General features: G+C 46.9%; 1 protein-coding gene across 2 annotated transcripts in view; it reads left to right on the forward strand.

Moving 5' to 3' along the window:
* The window catches only part of BIN3 (bridging integrator 3), a 188,610-nt gene extending 169,468 nt beyond the window's left edge, over positions 1–19,142 (forward strand). The window contains exons 9-10 of one of the 2 annotated variants that reach the window (XR_015300927.1): positions 16,000–18,018; positions 18,077–19,142. Coding sequence is in view for 1 of the 2 variants with exons in the window: in XM_086943619.1 (XP_086799745.1) it covers positions 16,000–16,146 (147 nt within the window). In the remaining variant the exon portion in view is untranslated. Of the gene's footprint in view, positions 1–15,999 lie in introns of both variants that reach the window. The other variant, XM_086943619.1, reaches the window with a different exon arrangement.
* The last annotated feature ends 1,836 nt before the right edge of the window (positions 19,143–20,978 follow it).

A 20,978-nucleotide genomic window follows, 5' to 3' on the forward strand; every position in this document is an offset into this window, starting at 1 on the left:
AATTTGCTCAATGTCTTCGAACACCGGGTATGGACCACAGAAGTAGAGAAATCTTATTTTATTAATGCAGTTTTTAAAAATGCGAGTGCGTTTCCATCTTCAAGCAAGTTCCCAGCCTGACGCGTTTTGACTGCCAGAGGCAATATATATATATTTGATTTGTAGTCTGAAAGCTTCACTACCACTTAAAGGCGCTTTCACTCAGCTGGATTCCAGCTCTTTGTGATTTTACGAGCCTCTTAACATCAGTTTTAGGGTACCATTGTTGCGAAGGGGTGCACTTGTACCACAGCCTAGATGGCTTATACCCGTGCCTAAACGGCATGCCCTCTTTCCTCCCTTAAATGATTAATACAAGGGTCTCTTTTCAAAGTGATGAGGCTGTTTTATAGGATTTTTGTTAAACAAACCCATGCCTTTGCCTACAGCTCGGTCAATGGCCGACATTTATTTGACCAGGACCTGGGACAACAGTGAACTACACCTTCCCCCTGCAGGAAAAAACTTACTTTACAGAATGCCTTCTAACTCTTTCTCTTCTACATCATGGTGATTTCAGTGCGTTCTTGTGATTATGGCTTCAGGTGTCTCTGTGGGTCTTTCTTCTTCATTCACGAGACTCGCCCAGGTTTAAATATCAAGGATTTAGAAGCCGGGGAGAGGCAGCAATCTATGCCGGCCCCCACCTCTCATCCACTGGAGGACTGCTTCTTTGGGACATACCCTTGTTCTTTCCGATCTAGAGATTTTCATCACGACAGACCTGTTTGATATTCAAGTGTGGCTACTGTGTATTCACTGTCTACTATCAGGACAGTTAGCTTAACGTTAGTGTGCTGAAGACAGTCATCTTGGTATTAAATCATTTTGAGGTCGAGCCTGGGTAGCGCATGCGCTGCTCTGCGAGGCCTGCTGTATTCAGGTATGGACTTGTAGCTTGCCCATTCTCTGCCCATATTTTTCATTGGCTTGTGTCATTGTCCACTGTAAACTGTCGCTTTTTATTGGACAATAGGCTTAGTAGTCCCTCCTTAGTGCCACCATGTCTTATTTTGTAACCTCTCATGAGGACATCCCGGTTACGTGTGTTGTTACTTGGAAGGCTTTAATTACAGCCTCCGAGCACTATTTCTTAAATGTTGCAGTAGCCCCTCCCCCCACACACTTTTTGCCAGACTACTGATGCACTTTTTCTTGGTGTGCCCTGGGTCCCTGCGGTTCCCAGGACCTGTGTTCTTTCCCCAAAACTAACCCAATTGGCATCTCTGGCCACAGGTAAGCCCCTGGTAAATGGTCCCACAGGTACCCAGGGCACTGTGACCAGGGAAGACCACTAAGGGCTGCACACAGAGGGCATCTTTTAGATGCCCACTGAAAAACGACCAGCCTCTGGTGGGTTCGTTGACTGGTACACACCAGTCTGCCACCACAAGACATGTTTCTGGACCCCTGAGACCAGAAACAAAGCCTTTCCTGGGCGGAGGTGTTCCCACCTTCCCCAGGCCAGGAAGAGCCATCTGTGGCAGGGAAGCTTCAAAGGCCTGACAGCCTTTGTAATGCGACCCCAGCCTCTCCTGCTATCAGGATCAGGCCCCCTTCCTTTCTCCCCTGTCTTTCGGCGGGAAGACAGGCAGGAAAAACTAGCCAGCCCTGGATGTGTGCCCACCTCTGCCAACTCCACCCCTCATGTGGACAGGCGAGGTGAAGCCCACTCTCCAGTGCTCGCCATCTTTCAGATGGCAGGCACTTCCCAATCAGGACTAGGAATTGTGCTCACTCCCCCAGGTGGGGTGAGCACATCAAGGGTGTAGTCACCCTAAGGTCAGTAGCCCATTGGCCACTGACCTCAAGACCCTCAAAACGCCCCCTAAATACTGTATTTAGGGAACAGCCCTAAATCAAGAAGGCAGATCCAGAAACTACAAGAAAAGAGATAAGAAGGATGAAGAGCCATGCAGAGCTAACAAGAGGACAACACCCACTGACTTGGCCCCAGCCCTACAGTCCTGTCTCCCCTCGAACCTGCTCCTGTGAAATCCTGGTGTGTCCTGCAGACAGCAACCTCAAAAACCCCGGATGACCTGCCTGCCTTCACTTCGAAGACTGAATCTCCTGTGAACACCGGACTTGTTCAAACTGCAGCTTCTGGTGCCAGCCAGAGACCACGAATCCAGCCACTCTGCACCCACAGAACCCGGCCTGAGCTAGAGTGGAAAAACACCACAAGGAGGTCATCCCGCCGATCCTGACCCAAGATCCGGTGACCCCTGACCTGGCTTGAGCCTCCAGCAGACGCCTGCAGCCTAAATCCAGAAGGCCCCCTAACCGCGACCATGAGCTGGTAAGATGATCTGACCCCAAAAGGCACCCCTGCGCCCGACGCCCCATTGCCTTGTGTGCCCAAACCGACGGTGCCTAGCCATTCCTTAACTTCACAACTTACCTCTTCAAGTGATGGTCACACCCACAAGTCCTTCATCTCCCTGCCTGCAGTGCTTTTGCAAACCGGAGGTTCTCCATAGAAAACAACAGGGCGCCCGACATCAAAACCACACTCTGCACCCAGCCGCCCCAGTGCTGCTGAGGGTCCACCTTTTGTGCTACTTTGTTTCCCCATTTGCCCAGACCTTAACCCTAGGAGCTTTGCTCCCACAACCCAGTGGCCTGCTTGCCAGCAGCCACCAACTTGCGGCCCCCTAGCCCCGTTGGATAACATTCGGTCTCAACACTCTGCACCCGGCCATCCTAGTGCCGCTGAGGGTACAACAACAGTCCATCACTGACCCTGGGGGACCCCTGAGTCTACCCCCAGAACCTTAACTCCCACAGTCGATTACTTACATGTGAACAGTTAACCTGTTTTCCTCCCACAGGTTATAATTGACATTTTTTCTCCAAAACGTTTCTAAGTGTGGAGTTTGGAAATCTAAAAATATTCTAAAATAGATCTATTGAAGCTACCCAGGAGACATACGTTTTTTATCTTCTCATAGTGGATCTTCTGACCCTGAAAAACTGTTCAGTTTTTCACCCTCACCATCACTTGCTGAGCTTCGATATAAGGCTCTCAGTATATCAAGATTGGTCCTCCTTTTTAGTTTTTTTTATTTTGTAAACAAATTTTATCCAGTTACATCAAAACAAGTAGGATCAATACAAAGGGATGTAAGAGTTTCCATCATGCTGTTAATAGCAGTTTTCAACACTCATATTTGTAAACATACATTGTTATTCACGGCTTCTCGCCACATACGGTGTTCTTCTCAAAAGGCAACTGTATTCATCGATCCTATCGGAGTCCTCAGGAGAGCCGTGCTCTATATCCCTATGCCGGGTGATCGGCATCTCAAGTGTCTGTTTCAGTCCTCCACTCATAATTATCTCAACAACCAATAGAATAACAAAACTCCACCTCTCCCCTCATCCCCTGCCCACCCCCCCCCCCCTTCATGCATGTCGCTCCATCATCTGGTTCTCAGTGGAGACCCCCTGCACCCCGCTGACTTTTCGCCAACTCCATCACGGACATCATCTCTCCACATGCCATCCCGTACACCAACTACACCCTACTGGGAGACTTCAACTTCCACCTCGACAACCAACTGGACCCCAGCACCACATCCTTCCCAGACAACCTCCACAACATTGGACTCCGCCAGATCGTGACCGAACCCACGCACTCAGCAGGACACACCCTCGACCCCCTCTTCACAATAGGAAACTCCATCACCTTCAGCCACACCACCGAACTCCCATGGACTGACCATCGATGTGTCCTCTTCACCTTCAGAACACCCAGCATCCACAGACACCAGCACCTGTTCCCACGAAGAAACTGGACAGAATCACCGACGACCAGCTAACCTTATCACTCAGCAACTCAACCCCAACCATCGCGGAAAACGTTGATGCCAACACCGCAGCCCGAACCCTGCACAGATGCATCTCCAACAGTGCCAACCCCATAGCCCCCCTAAAGAAAAACAACAACACCCACGCCAAGAAAGCTAGATGGTTCACCACCGAACTTCGAGAGTCCAGACGCATTTGCCGCCGCCTCAAAAAGGCCTGGAGGAACACCAAATCCACAGAAGCCCACAACAACTTCAGAGACGCCTCCAACGCCCACCACCAACTCATCAGAAAAACGAGGAAAAAAGTGATTGAAGACAGAATCTTCACTCATGCGCACAACAGCAAAGAACTCTTCAACATCATCAAGGATTCGCCCAACCCACCAGCAAGTCCACCGATATCCCTTCCTCACAAGACCTCTGTGACAAACTCAGCACCTTTTTCCACCACAAAATCAAGAGCATCTACGACAACTTCGATGAAGGCAACCAACACACTGAACCCTTACCAACCACCCCAGACACCCTGAAGCCAGCGATCGACAACTGGACAGCCCTCACCACCGAAGACACACTGAAGACGGTGTAGTCAATCCACTCCAGGGCCCCACGGACCCCTGCCCCCACCACATTTTCAACAGAGCCGCCAACACCATCGCACCCATGCTCTGCCACACCATCAACCGCTCCCTGGCAACCGCCTCGTTCCCTGACAACTGGAAACACGCTGAGGTCAACCCCCTCCTGAAAAAACCCTTGGCGGACCCCACCGACCTCAAAAACAGACCCATCTCCCTGCTCCCGTTCCCAGCGAAACTAATCGATAAAGCCATCAACAGCCAACTCGCCACATTCATCGAAGAGCACAACAACCTCGACTCCTCCCAATCTAATTTCAGAAAAAAACACAGTACGGAAACCGCCCTCCTAGCTGCAACAGACGACATCCGTACCTTACTGGACAAAGGAGAAACAGCCGCCCTCATCCTCCTCGACCTCTGAGCGGTGTTCGACACAGTCTCTCACTGCACCCTAATATGCAGACTCCACGACGCAGGGATCCAAGACAAGGCCCTCAACTGGATCCGCTCCTTCCTCTCTGGCAGAACAGAGCGGGTCAGACTCCCCCCTTTCCTCTCAGACCCTACACCTACCACCTGCGGAGTCCCCCAGGGGTCCTCCCTCAGCCCTTCGCTCTTCAACGTCTACATGGCTCCGCTCGCCCCCATCGTCAGAACCTATGGACTCAACAATATGTCATACGCAGGCGACACCCAACTCATCCTCTCCCTATTCAACGAACCCAACACCGCCAGACACAACTGTCAAGAAGACATGGAAGCCGTCGCCAAATGGATGAAAAACAGCTGCCTACAACTAAACACAAACAAAAAGGAAGTACTCATCATGGGCCCAAACCCATATGCCTGGAATGACTCCTGGTGGCCTCCCGCCCTCGTAAGCCCGCCCACCCCCACGGACCACGCACGCAACCTGGGAAACATCCTGGGCGCAGAACTCAAAATGGACCGCCAGATCAACTCCGTCTCGTCCTCCTGCTTCCACACCCTCCGCCTCCTACGTAAGACCTTCAACTGGATCCCCCTCGAACACAGAAAGACTGTCACCCACGGCCTGGTCACCAGCAGGCTCGACTACAGCAACACACTCTATGCCGGAATAAACAAAAACCTCACCGCAAGCTACAGAACATCCAAAACACTTCCGCAAGACTGGACCTCAACCTGCCAAGCCACTGCCACATCTCCCAGCACCTGCGCACACTCCACTGGCTCCCCATCGAAGCTCGAGTCACCTTCAAGATGCTAACCCACGCTCACAAGGCCCTCCACGACACCGGACCAGCATACCTGAACTGCCGACTCAAATTCCACTCACCCCAAAGGACCCTACGATCATCCCAGATCTCCTATGCCGTGGTCCCCAACACCACAAAGACCAGATCGGGATGCCGCTCCTTCTCCTTCCGCGCGGCCAGTGCCTGGACTGACCTTCCGCTCCACCTCAGACAGATAACATCGCTCCCCGTCTTCGCAAGAAACCTCAAACCCTAGCTCTTCGACAGACCCCCTTCTTGATGGACTTGAACCTGCGAACCCCCTCCCCTCACACCCCCAGTGCCTTGAGACCCTTACGAGTGAGTAGTGGCGCTTAACAAACGCCTGATTTGATTTGAGACTAGTATCTAGTCATGTAGAGCATCTGGCTCCATAATTCAAGTAGGAAGGTGTCCACATATGGGGAGCCACTATATAGTACATGCTTGCAAAGCCCTAAGCTACCTGTTCTGGTAGGGCAATGTTTCAATCCCCACATACAATTCTCATCACTCAAGGGGTGGTTCGCAATCATCAGTCGGGTGCTTGAGTAAGTCCACACCCATGCTCTCGCCGTGTCTAGCATTTTTTCTTTACTTGTTCTCTGGGCCATTTGTAATCTAAAAATCCCTTCGCAGTCAGCCCATTTTGTGAATTCTCGCAGCCACCTTGAGATGTTAGGTGCCTTGGTCGCCTTCCAGTGACTGGTAATTTCTCGCTTAGCCAGGAATAACCCCAGGTCAATGAATTTACTGGTAACTTTATTGCGGGCAGTATGAGGGAACCAGTGTAATAAGCAATATCCTGGGGTCAGTGTGCTGTCTCTATCCGTTATTTTTCCAAGTTTAGTTGATACTGCTCTCCAGGACCCCTCCAATAATGGACACTCCCAGAACAGGTGCAAAAAAAATTTGGCGTTTTCTAACTTACACCCCGGGCAGGCTGTTCGGGTCCCAAAATATTCATTAATTTTGTGCTGGTGAGATATGCTCTGTGGAGGACATAGAATTGGATTAGCTGGAATCGCGCATTTCTGGAGCACTTCCATGCTCTTTCTACCAGAGCTTCCCACGGCTTCTCCTCTATGGGTGCCCCAAGGCCTGTTTCCCATTTGACACACAGACTCTCCGCCTTGATCATCCCGGCCGCTGATAGTACATACTGGCATGGTAAAGAAGTTGGCGGTTCCCCCATCCCCTTCCTGCAGTGCTTATGGATGGCTGCTGTCAGTGCAGCATGTAAGAGGAAGTCCCACCTAGGGAGTTTGTATCTCTCTACCAGATCATTAAAGGGTAGTAGGGTGTTGTCCTCATAGAGGTCCCCGATAGTGGAGATCCCCGCCTCTTCCCAGCCCCTTAGTCCCTGCCAGTCTCCCCCATGTGTCAATACCTTGCAAACCAGCAACGGAATCTCAGGCGCAAATGGAAGCCCCTGTTTGGCTCCTTTACTAGCCTGGTTCCAACATTGACGCATCACCCACAGGTCTCTCGGAGCCTCTCTTTCGCTCAAGGGATGCCGGAGTAGCAAGCTGTCTTGGGTCTGGGTCTGGATCCATACCTCCATGAGCCTCCCCATTACGAAGGCTCCCCTCCATCCATTTTGTGAGCCACTGTAGTTGAGCTGCATGGTAATAGGCCTCAAAGAAGATTGGTCCGCTTGGGCACTTTTACGTGACTGTGAAAGTTAAGGCAGCAGGAAACATTTCACTTACTGCCATTTCATAAGCATGTGGCTCCATTCAGTTCTTCTCTTTGCACCTGGTCAGAACCCGTATCCTGTTAGCGTTATCAGGTCATGTATTTGCTCGAGCTGGCACCTGCAGGAACATGAACAAAGGGTCCCTCTTTCTTCACAATTGTACGGCTAAAATAGATTTTTGACTGTTCTTCCATTCACGTTTTCATCTTGCTTCTTATTTTGTATGTATGAGGAAATGGGGTGCATTATATGGCATGATTGTGCAACCTGTAGGAAGCTGGCTCTTTATATAGTGGATCAAAACGTGATACACTGTGTAAAAAGTCCAGGCAACCCTTATTGATAATGATAACACTAAATGCTCTTTTATGTAGTAGTGTCGGCAAGCAGTTTAGGCTTATCAGAGGGTAGTGTCTGGGGTATGGGGTATACCCGGTTCATCGATACCCGAGCTGGGGCGATTAGATGCAGAGTGGAAAGGTTGGCTGGGCTCTGTGTCATAGAGCTTTGAGGTTAAAGGTTTTTACCGGTTGACTTGAAGAGAAGTGCGGTAGCTCCTAATAGGGGGCTCGGGTCACAAGGGTACTAGAGGCAAGGGGCACAGCTGGTTCAACGGTACCCGGGCTGGGGGCACTCGGGTGCAGATTGGAAAGGTCGGCTGGGATCTGTGCATCATAGGGCCTTGTGGTTGTCTATCTTTGCTGGTTGAGGGTGTAAACCCAGGACAGCTGACCCACTCTGGAAGTGAGTCTCTTCAGTGCTGACATCCCTCAACGGCTGCTCAGTCTCTGTGCAGTGGAAATCCAGATTGGACTCTCATGGACTCTGTTTGCTTCAAGGGGTCCAGTACCCCAGGTATTGGTCCTGTGTGCACGGTCGAACCTGGTGTCCTCTAACTTGGTGGGGGGACAGATCTGACCTTAAGGAGCACATGGTCCTCTTCCTGTGAGGCTGCTGCATCAGGCTGCCTGGGAAGCGACAACTCTGTAAACTGGAAGCCTCCTGCCTTGATATGCTGATCACTTAGCTATCCTGCTTGGAGGAGGTGACAAAACCTCGGGCCAGAGAAGGCATTGTTTCTGCCCTTCAAGAGCGTGGGCTGTCACCTGCAGGGGTGTCGGAAACCTATCTGTAGTGGCAGGCTGGTCTATCCCAGTAGTCAGTAGGTTTTCAGGGGGCACCTCTAAGGTACTCTCTGGGTGCATGTATTAATAAATCCATCACTGCACTCATTGGGGTTTATTAATACGAGATGTTTGATACCAACCATCTCTAGTTTTAGTGAAGTGATCAAGTAGATGGGGAACTCATAAATACCAGTGTCCCGCACATGTACTCTAAATGGCTTCCTTGTTCACTTGGAATATCTAAGAATCGATTTAGACAGCACTGGGGCATATATGCTCATGCATATATGTCCACACATTTACTATAGGACACCCTGCCTTAGGGCTGTAAGGCCTGCCTTAGGGCTGGCTTACCGATACTGAATGCAGTATCTGTAGGCATGGCACACAGGAGGCGTGCCATTTCATGTCTTCACTTTTCTCTGCACCACAGCACACAGCCTGCAATGGCAGTTTGTATTTGTTGCTGAGGAGTCTTAGAGTGGCCCTTCACATGCTGAAGCTCTTAGGGACCGTCTTTAGCCTCCTTGCCCTAGGTATCAGGGTACCATTTACTAGGGACTTACAAGAGGTGCTAAAGGTATTGCCCATTGGGGGAACAATTGTACAGTTTTAGGGAAAGAGATCTGGCACTAGTGGCCTGGACAGTAGGAACCCAGTATACTTCTGTCAACATTGCTTCAGATACAAGGCAAAAAGTGGGGATGACCATGTCAAAAAGGGGCATTTTCCTACACCCCCCTTATGCCCCCTCCCCAAACGAAAGCGAATGAGTCTAACCTTTCCCAAGTAAGTCTTTATCACCTAACTGGAAAAACCTGGAAAGACCATCTGCATTAGCATGGTCAGTTCCAGGTTTGTGCTCAACTGGAAAGGCAATACCCAATAGGGAAATAGAACCTTGCACAAGGAAGTGAGTACCAAACAGGTATGGGCTTGACGTTTTCAGGGACCAACCCACAGCAAAGGCTTCCCTCTCAATGGCAGTCCAACGCTGCTCTCTGGAGGAGTAACCTCCTGTTAATGAAAGCAACAGGCTGGTCATGGCTATCATCATTGGTCTGGGAAAGGACCACTCCAGTGCCATGTTCAGCAGCGTCGGAAAGCACTATGAACGGCTTTGAATAATCTGGCACTTTAAGAATAGTTGCTGAGCACATTGCTTCCTTTAGGGTGTCAAATGCCGTTTGACAGCTCACTGTCCAGTTTATCTTCTTTAGCATCTTCTTGGAGATAAGTTCTGTTAGTTATGCCACAATGGTACCATACCCCTTCACAAACCTCTGGTAGTACCCAGTCAGGCCAAGGAATGCCCTGACTTGTGTCTGGGTTGTTGGAGCTTCTCAGCACAGAATTGTCTGAATCTTGGTCTGTAAAGGTTGAACTTGACCTCTACCTCCAAGGTAGCCCAAGTGTGCAACTGTGCCCTGCCCTATCTGGATTTAGCTTGCCTTAATAGTGAAACATGCAGCTTGCAGAGCCTTCAGGACCTTCCCAGGGTGGATCAGGTGATCCTGCCAAGTGGAACTAGAGACAGCAGTATTGTCTAGATACGCTGCACTAAAAGTTTCTAACCCAAAAAGGACTTTATTGCCCAACCTCTGGAAGGTGGCAGGGGCATTCTTTAATCCAAAGGGCATAACAATGAACTGATAATGCCCATCTGGGGTTGAGAATGCAAACTTTTATTTTGCTCCTGGGGTCAGACCAATCCGCCAGTACCCTGATGTCAAATCAAAGGTACTGAGCAAATTGGCTGCCCCCAACCTGTCAATTAGTTCATCAGCTCTAGGAATTCAGTGTGCATCTGTCTTAGTTACTGCATTGAGGTCTTGTAGTCCACACAAAACCTCAGCTCTGGTTTTCCACCCCTGGAATGAGGTTTTGGGACAAACCCAACTGGGCTGGTTCATGGGTTTTCAGACCGTTCAATGACTCTCAATTCCAGCACCTTGCTGACTTCACTCTGATGCTCTCCTTAACTTGATCAGACTGTCTATAGATGTATTTCACAGGTGTATTGTTTCCATTGTCCATATCACGTGTACACCAGGTAGTCTGATCAGGGGTTAGGAAGAAGGGCTCAGCATACTGCTCTAGGACTTGCCTGCAGTCAGCTTGCTGCTAGGCAGTGAGTATGTCTGAGAAGATAACTATGAGACAAATATAAGGAATCCCTTTTCATATGTTCTTTGGTAAAGAGACTGCAGTCTCTGGGGGATTACAATTACACAAAGAAAAATATTTTTCTTTGTGTAATTGTAATATTGTTTCACCACCCCTCTCTGATTAGGATCCCCCAGAGACTGCAGTCTCTTTACCAAAGAACATATGAAAAGGGATTCCTTATATTTGTCTCATAGTACTTAACCCCTCCCTTTTCATACAAGGGTTTCTCCTTTAAAACTTTTTCATTGTCGGAGAAGATAACTTCATCAACTGACCCATCTTTTGGGCTGTAGGAGAGGAGGTCAGGGAGATGTTCACTCTCTGCTTCTTGATCCTCATCAGTGACCAAGAGCATAGTCACATCAGCCCTGTCATAGAAAGGCTTCAGGAGGTTACCATGGATGGCCCTGTGAGGGTTCCTGCTAGTGCCTAAGTCTACCCGGTAGATTACCTCACCTTTCCTTTCAAGGACCGGATAGGGACCACTCCACTTGTCCTGGAGGGCCCTAGGTGCCACAGGCTCCAAATCCATACCCTCTGCCCTGGTTGGATCTCAACCAGGGCAGCCTTTTGGCCATAGCAATGCTTCTGGAGCTTTTGGCTGGCCTCAAGTTTTTTGGATGAATTACCCATGTACTCTGCCATTCTTGAACGTAGGCCTAGCACATAGTCCACAATGTCTTGTTTAGGCTATTTGAGAGGTCTCTCCAAGCCTTCCTTAAATGGATACAGTGGTCCCCTTACAGGATGCCCAAATAGAAGTTTGAAGGGTCTGAACCCTACTACCTTCTGAGGTACTTCTCTATAAGCGAAAAGCAGGCATGGCGAAAGGACATCCCATCTGAGTTTTTAAGTGAGTCACATGATCATACCTTTCATGGTTTTGTAGAATCTCTCAACTAAACCATTGGTTTGTGGATTACACGGTGTAGTGAACTTGTAAGTCACAACACATTCATTCCACATTGCTTTCGATAATCAAACATAAAGTGACTACTTCTGTCTGACATCACCTTCTTGGGGAAACCCACTCTTATAAGAATACTTAAGAGGGCTCTGGCAACTGCAGGAAAAGTGACAGTACTATGAGGTATAGATTCAGGGTATCTAGTGACATGAGCCAATGCCACTCGTATGAATCTGTTCCATGATGCTGTTGAAGGGTCCAAGGGGCCAACAATGTCAACCCCTTACCCTTTCAAAGGGAACCCCAATCACTAGGAGTGGGATTAAGGGGGCCGTTGGATGGTTACCTACTTAGCCACTGGCTTGGCAGGTAACACCTGAGTTACAAAACTCTTTCACCTTCTGTGACGTGTTTGGCCAGTAGAAGTGGCTGACTAGCCTACTCCAAGTCTTACTCTAGCCAAGATGCCCAGTAAGGGGGATGTCATAGGCCAATGAATAAAAACTGTCTGGGCTGCTGAGGGACTACCACCCTCCTAGTGGCACCAGGTTTGGAGTGTCTGGCCTCAGTTTACAGGAGTCCCTCATCCTGTTGAAGCCACTTACATCTCCCTTTTTCTGTGAAGCAGCTTGCTGTCTCAGGCTTTCAAGGCCTCTAATGTACCCTCTGGGTGCATGTATTAATACATCTATCACTGGAATCGGTGGGGGTTTATTACTATGAGATGTTTGATACCAAACATCCCTAGTTTCAGTGAAGCCATCATGTAGCTGGGGAACTCTTAGTTACCAGTGTCCAGCACTTACTCCAAACAGCTTCCCTCTTCACTTGCTGTATCTAAGAATCGATTTAGACATCACATGGGCATATCTGATAATGCAGATATGTCCACACATGTAGTATAGTACATCCTGCTGAGGGCTGTAAGGCCTGCTGCAGGGGTGGCTTACCTATACTGCATACAGTGTCTGTCGGCATGGCACACAGGAGATATGCCAGGCAATTTTTCTCTGCACCATAGCATGCAATGGCTGTTTGCATGGTGGTGCGGAGGGGTCCGTTACGGTGGCACAATACATTCTGCAGCCCTTAGGGACCCTCTTTAGCCTCCTTGCCCTAGGTACCAGGGGTATCATCTAGCGACTTACAAGGGGTGCTGAGGGTATTGTCATTTGGGGGAACAATTGTACAGTTTTAGGGAAAGAGATCTGGCACTGGGGACCTGGATAGCAGGAACCCAGTGCACTTCTGTCAAAATTGCATCAGATACCAGGCAAAAAGTGGGGATGACCATGTCAAAAAGGGGCACTTTCCTACAAACCTCACTGTGTAATACACTTACCAACACCTTTTAGACCCCTAGGTTTCATTTGTCAAACAAGTGTAAAGCATTTAAACAGCACCAAAACAATTAAAGAAGTAATAAACACAGCACCTAAGAAGTCCAACACAAAGTTATAAAAATAGATGGTATTTTTATGTAGGTTTAGACACTACAATGAAAAAGATACAATGGATGGTTTCAGAGATATTGAATTTACATATAGTAGGGAAGATTATTTCACCCAGCCGCAAACAAGATTTGGCAAATTCCATGAATTGGCTACTTAAAATGTTTTTCAATAATAAGTTTGGACTTGGAATGTGGTCGAGGGAGAGCAGTGGCGTTGAGGTAGAGTTGGCCAAAGCGTGCACTGTATCAGTCCAGGCAAGGGGGGAGGGGGGGCTCGGGGAGTTCAGCCGGGGACACCGGCTCCATTGTTGTGCCGCTGCCAGGATCCGGCAGGCGCCAGGTGAGTGTGAGTGGCCGGGGATGAGGTTGACTGTGGAGGCACACAAGGATAAAGTGGGCCCTTTCGTCATCAGTGTAGTGCTTCTGGATGGGCCCTCTGTGGCACTCGAGCAATAATCAAATAGACGTCCTCATTGCAGTAGTGGCTCCTCAAGGGAATTACTACACGCGGCTCACCCGGGCTATTTATTTCTTCCGTCTGGCCTTATACCAGACAATACTATTAGGCCCACGCACATGGGGTTGATCCACACATCATCCTTACGCGTTTGGTGTCACCAGAGTTATCACGGCACGACAGTCCCAACTCCCGAGGCACACTGAGGGAGTTTTCAACTCCTGTCCCCAGCAAAAATTGATGTTATTTGTTGCAGAATTTGCTGTTCATTCTGGAAACGGGATACTGAATATCATACATGCAGACTGCTGCGATTCAAGCGTAAGACTACCGATTTCAAGGTCTATTCTCCCGTCTCCCGATTCCTGCATCCAAAAATCTGGTTCCTCAGTGGACTTCAGTGACAGGGACTGGTGTTGAGTGTCTCTCACTATGGTCTGCCAGTAGCCTTCCCTCCCAGGATGGCCCAGTGCTTGCTACGGCGGACAATGCAAAATGTCCAGACTTTCTCCTCCAGGTTCCCACACCCACTATTCAAAGGCAATGCTCTACGATGAACTGGTCAGGAATATTTGCCTATGCTTTTCCACCTCTCCCTCTTATTCTGTTTGTGGTTTAGAAGCTCAGGCAAACATGTCTCACCCCCGTTCTAGTAGCTCCCACTTGGACTCGCCAGCCATGGTTCACTGCACTGCTCGAACTTTCTGTAGTTACCCACGAGAAGCTTCGCCTCAATCAAGACCTTTTTACTCATAACTATGGAGAAATCAGGCACCCATATCCAAAGGAGTTCAACCTTGCAATTTGGCTCCTGAGGTCATAGAATTTGGTTACCTTAATCTCCCACCTCAATGTTTGACCATTCTTAAAAAAGCTTGTTGGCCTACAACTAGAGCATATTACCAGCGAAATGGAAATGATTTGTCTTCTACTATTGCAGTAAACAAATTAATCAATTTCAAGCAACTTTGAAAAACATTGTTTGCGACATTCTTCATTTGCAGACCTCTGGCCTCACTTGTACTTCAATACATCTACCTTTACCTGCAGTTGCAACCTATCTACAAAACAGGCAACCCTTATCTTTGTTCAAGGTACCAGATATTAAGGCATTTGTAGAAAGCCTTAGAAGTACTAATTCAAGTAGTAATTCCACCTTCACCCGCATGGAATCTCGATATTGTACTAACCAGACTTATGGGTCCACCATTTGAACCATTGCTTCTTTGTCTCCTCCAAATTCTATTTTGGAAGTTTGCTTTTTTGGTGGCCATTACCTCACTTAGGCGGGTTAGTGACATGCAGGCATTAACCTTGGAAGAACATTTCTTCCAGTTACACCGAGCTAGGGTGGTCCTTAGAACCAACCCAAAATTCCTTCCAAAAGTGGTTTAATCTTTTTACCTCAATCAGTCAGTTGGACTACCTGTTTTCTTTCCGCAACTGGATTTAGTTGCAGAGAAAACTCTTCATACGCTAGATGTCAAAAAAGCTCTAATGTATTATATTGACAGAACTCAAGAGTTCCGTAAGACTAAATAAATCTTTTTGCTTTTTCGCCCCCCTCACAAAGGAAAGCCCATATCTAAATCGGGCATTTCTAGATGGGTAATTAAGATTAAGTTCATTCAAACATGTTATGCTAAAACTAAAAGGACATTGCCCACACCCCTATACTCTACTAGTAAGATAGAAGCTTCCATGGCTTTCCTGGGCAATATTCCAATAGCTGACATTTGTAATGCAGCTACATGGTCTACACCAAACACTTTCCCTAAATATTATTGTGTGGATGTCTCAGCACAACAACACGCCAATGTAGGTGAGGCAGTGCTGCGTACTCTCTGTCAAACAATTGCAACACCCACACACTTTTGGCGAGGGACTGCTTTGCAGTCTATGCGGAACATGTGCATCTAGAGCCACACATGCCTCAAACAGAATGTTACTTGCCCTGAAAGCAACTGTTTGTGGCATGTAGTGCTTTTAGATTCACATGCGCCCACCCTCCTCCAGAGACACCTGTGGTCTCAGCAGATCCTTTACATTATTTTATGTGCATGGACTGATGCTTACTCTCACTCCATTCTCACCCGCATGTGGGAAAACAATCCTAAAATGTAGCCGATGCCAATGCACTCCAAGAGGAGGAGTCACTTTGTCTTGTGACTCAAAAGACTTCTTTGAAGAAAAACAACTTGCTCACATCCGGACCCAACACTGAATGGTGGAAGTATGCAGAGCATTTGAATCTACAGCACTACATGCCACAAACAGATGCTTACGGGGTAAGTAACATATTCTTTTACTCATCAAGAAATCGATTTTACTCCCAGCATTTAAGACAAAAGCATGAAATAGGGTCCTTGGATTATGTTACCTTGGGTCCTACCTTCTAAAAGTGTGTAATTACAGATGCATGAGTAAGATGCTCCTCCATCCTCCTTCCCCGGAGTACTTCCAGTCTCATTGACTTTTCTCCACTTTTTTTTTTAGGTCATATACTACACTGAAATGTACAAGATCTTCGGAGACCTGACACAGCAGATTGATGAGCCGGGAATGACAGATGAGGAGAGGGAAAAGGAGAATGAGGCCAAGCTCAGTGAACTGCGATCTCTGTCAATTGTAGCTGAAGACTGACATGTGCCAACAGGATTTTGCTTACCAGGAAGGTAGAAGAGCCCTCTGCTTGACATCAGCACCAACCACTACTAAGGACTCCTGCAACTACCTTCTTTTACTTCTTCCACCCATCCTTACACTAAAGCTAAGAACATTGGCCTAGCCTCCTCTTCCCAATCTCCCATGGTAAGGCATAGGTCAATGGCCATCTTCTCCCACCTATCCATTTCTTGAAACTGAATTGGTTGGCCTATATTGTTCTCCATCCACCCATGCCTTGTCACTGAAGTCAGTCTATGTCATTTATTTTTTCCATCCATCCATGCCATGAGACTCGGTCTTGGGGCACCAATTGTTAGATTGGTTTGTTGTCATCTTCTCTACTGGTTCATACTCAAGCTGATGTCCGTGGTTCATCCTCATTAGCTACGTATATACCATGACATCATGGCCACTTTTACAATCTTTATTTTCCCTCATCATTCTGTGCTCTGGGAACAAGTTTGTTAGTATGTCTTCAGCTTTCCCAACCACTCACCCACTCTTTTTCACTTAGTTAATTGGCATCTTCTTTCTTCCTGATCCATTTATGTGAGGATATCTTAGGTCATTGGCTAGTTGCTTTTCTTTTGGTGTTGTGTCTCACTGAAGCCTCTTCCCTAGTTGCTCCTCATGTTTGAGGAGTATTGATTTTGAGGAAAGTTCTTCGAGTCCATACCCCTCTAATATTGAGGACTTTGGGTGGGCCTTCCAGGGGCTGTTGACTTGTGGTTAAGGTGACACGTTTGAGGGTATGAGCTGTGGGATTGCATTTAGTGTTGAAATTCTCGATGCAACAGGAGCAGGGTTTGAGATGGTGACACCAGCAGGATGAGGAGATGATTTGAATTGAAAAGTGAGACATGTCTATCCATGTTTTGGAACCTGGATTTTATATTGGAAAAATATGATTCCTTCTAGGGATGCAGGACCGGGTTTAAGATTTAGAATCAGGAAGGATGTGGTGTTTTGAGAAATGAGATCTTAGTTCTGACCAGTAAGGTAAGGTGTTCTCAAAGATGAGGTCCTAATTTTTGAGGTTGAGGCTTTGGCTAACTACATTGCTTCCTGGGCTGGGTTATCAGTTTTGAGTTATGGCACTAGAAGTAAAGGCATTTGCATAGCCTGAAGCTTCCAGTGATATGGTGCTGGTTTTTAGATGGACATTTTGGTAGGAAATGGTGTTCCAAGCATTAGGTCCTAGTTTGAAGATGAAAACGGTTGTATGGTGTTTCCAGGTTTTAGGATCCTGGCTATGACTTGGAGATTTAAGCAAGTGTTTTTTTTGCTTACTGGACTGATGTTTAGTGTGAAGGTTCATGGCAGGATTTCCAAATGCTAGAGGTCTGACTTGAAGGGTGGAAGTTTGGGCAGGGTATCTGTCCACGTCCTGGGTGTCTTTGTGTGCAGGATCGCATTTGAAGCTTTTTCCTTTAGATTCCCAGCATCGCCTTTATGTTTAGTTGCTATATGATGAAGACCTTTCACCCCTGCAATTGGCATCACTGTGCAAACTTTCTCTTTGCATGCAACATTACTTCCCAGGTATCTGTTCTGCTAATATCTGTAAACTACAGAGACCTCCTGTAGCAAAGTTGGGAATGCTGTTAATCCACAGCCGTCCATGTTTGAAAGATGTGCATTATGCTTCCCGTAGGTTTATCTGCTGTTTTCAGTGCAGCACTGCTTTCCAATTTGTCTCCTTTTCGACTGTTGACGTTTAATTTCTTTTCCTATTGTTTCTATCCGTGCCCGTTGCCCCCTTATATCTCCTTCTTAACCACTTTGGAGATGTCCCTTTGTTCTTCCTGTTTGTTCATGATGCAGCATCATCTGTTCTCAGAGACAGTGGTGGCTCACCGAGGGAGTGCTGCTGGGCGGGGAGGCAGGGGAGCACTCCCTCGGCGAGCCATCACTGCTCAGAGAGTTACTATTTCTTCCTGTAGAGCTCATCTGACCATTCTGTATGTTTTGCAACGATGGTGGTGAGAGCTAAAAGAAATACAGAGAAATCGAGCTTTCCTATTTTCCACTTGGCAATGAAAGTGGCATGCTCTCAGTTAATGCCTTATTTTTAGCACATCAGATTTGGTTTGATTCTGTGTCATGGTGTTTCATCTTCAATGGATGGGAATGACGTTTGCGTGTCGGCAGCTGTACCGCACTAGAGATGATCATGATTTTGGTTGTAATGCCACAGTGGTAGTCGCGGACCGGAAACACTCCAAAATCTGATGGCACTGATGAATTTCACACTGCAGATGGCCATGTTCTGTGGCTGTTATTCAATGTAGGTAGTCTTATGCTTGTGCTGCTCATACAGAAGATCAAGATCCATAGTTAAAAGAGTATCTGAATGGTTGAAGTCATACTGGGAGTCTTGCACTGATGATAATCCTGTATGGGAAGTAGTATCATGCTCCTCTCCTTTGTAAATACCTTCAAAGCCCTGCTACTGATCCTGACCATCCATTTGCTCTTAGCCGCCTGGAATCTGACTCAAGTAACCAAAGACGTCAGATTTAGCATTGCCACTTTGACCTCTGAATTTGGCAACAGTTCAGCAGCATTTCCTCAGCAAGCTAGACTGGACTTTCATCTCTCCTTGGTCTCTGCAGCACCGATGCTGGTAGGATATATAAAAAATAAAAAAAGTGGACATCATTGCTACAGTGTTGTGTGTGGAGCACTGCTACTTAAACCCAAACAAAGCACAGCAACTCCAGACACTCACCTTCTCTGTTATACAGTGGTAAAAGTACCCCATCATGCACTGACCAATCCTACCTCAGCTTATTATTATCACTGTGGGCCAGAGAAAACATCTTAGAAGATTTTGCCATCTCTGTGTGTTTGTTCCTTTATTCGTTTGTGAAGGTTGGGCGGCCATTTGACTGGACCAAAAGGAAATTACTGAAACCACAGAAGGTGCTTTTATCAATAGTGTTTTAATAAAAATAATTTAAATGCCTAAAGTCTCCATGTGTTCTGTGAAAAAGAGAGGCCTTAAGTTCCATATTAGGATTATGGGAGGAGAGTAAGGGAGTGTTCCGAGCACTTGAATGTGTGTATGTTAATTGCGGGTATGGTGCTTTCATATACATGCGTGAAACTAGAGATGGTGGGTGACTACAGTGTTTGCCCATGTGGGAATTGGGGAATTGGAAGTTGTGTACAAAACATGTGGAATGCAGTGTACTTGAAAGTTGTGTAGTGTGAATGCTGGTATGCTACAGCCATTTTGACTTATGTACAATAATTGCACACATCTTAGTTCTATAACCCTCCAGCATTCAAAACATTAACAACAAATGTATTTCCTGTGTTAAATGGATTTTCTGAATTAATGCTGAAAATAAAAATCTGTCCTAATCCATTTTCTTAATTATGTATGTATTTAACAGGATCAGCAAGCATTTTCTAGATTGCCATGCTTTACATTATCCCACTATCTTGTGGTTGGGTCTGAAAATATCCTAGGTTATTAAAGGTTTTTCTTTTAGTGGTTAACCATAGGCAAAGTCTTTATGGTCAAGTTTAAGCCCACAAAGTCCCTGTGCCTCACCACATCTTCAGATTGTTTTCAGCTTCTGGGGTTGAAGTGAAATGTCCTGCTGTACACCATGAGTCGAGAGTCGATGGAGGAAATCAGGAAAAGACTGTCAGGACCAAGGAAATTCCAAAGATATCCCTGAAGAAATGGGTTTTCTTAGGAGGGTTGAAAATGTACTTTTCGGGGGCCTGGTGATATTTCGGTCAAATGTGTGTGTTTACTGTAGGGGGATATGAAGAAAACTCAATTTTAAATTTTTACTAACAAGGGAAATTTGCTCAAACAAATGTCAAATAATCTGTATTCTCTTTCTGAAGGCTGTAAATCATGTGATCACTTTAATCCAAAAACTTCAAACATAAGGGAAAAATAGCAGTGAGTGAAGTATACCATGGCCAACCAAAGCAGCACCGTTTAGCTGAATATGGTTGGAAACTAGAGGGGAACAGAGTAGAAAAAAAGAGGACAATTCTATGACTCGGATATCAAAGACACACTAGTAGACATGGAGGTAACCAAAACGCTACCTAACGAAATTCTTTTGACACTGAAAAAGCTCAAGCAAACAGTGTCTTATAAACTGAAGCCTTCAGAAAATGAAAATGTTGAAGTCCACCATATCTCGATCATGACCCAGGTTGCTGATGACCTTTTTTCACTCAAACTAGAAAAAATCAAAAGAGCTCCTAGTCTCATTAGATCTAAAAAGACCTACACAAAGAAAGAAAACAAAGCAACTCTGAGGTTTGAGTGTCAAAACCCATCTTATCTTAACCTCTGTGAGATCGAAGTGTAAAACCTACGGAAAACATATTTTAAGGCTTCATTTGTTAAATCTGAAATCAACTTGGTAAAACATTGACCCAAGAAACTAATGTTATGCATGCCTAATTCAACAACAAAAAGTGTCGGTAATGGCATTTCCGAAAAAGTAGTTTTATAGTCAACTGGGGTGTTAGACGGACCGGGAGGGTCGGCCGAGAATAAGGGGAGAGGTCTCCGGAGAGAGCCGTCTCCAGCGATCGTACAGACAAGTAACTTCCCCCCCACAGACGGACACCACACAAGGTTAAAGTTCAACGAGACTTTATAGGCAATTCTTTAAGTTACGATGAAATGATACAAGGAGGTCTGGACTCAGGGGTCCCCTCGATTCTGGTCTCTGGTTTGGGAAAAGGGGTAGCGGGACAGTCTTGTTACCAAAAGATGGATATAGCTCTCAATCCTCGAGCTCGGCGTTCTAGATGATCGGGCCGCG

This window comes from Lissotriton vulgaris, chromosome 11, assembly GCF_964263255.1.
Source record: "Lissotriton vulgaris chromosome 11, aLisVul1.2, whole genome shotgun sequence".
Taxonomy (NCBI): Eukaryota; Metazoa; Chordata; class Amphibia; order Caudata; family Salamandridae; genus Lissotriton; species Lissotriton vulgaris.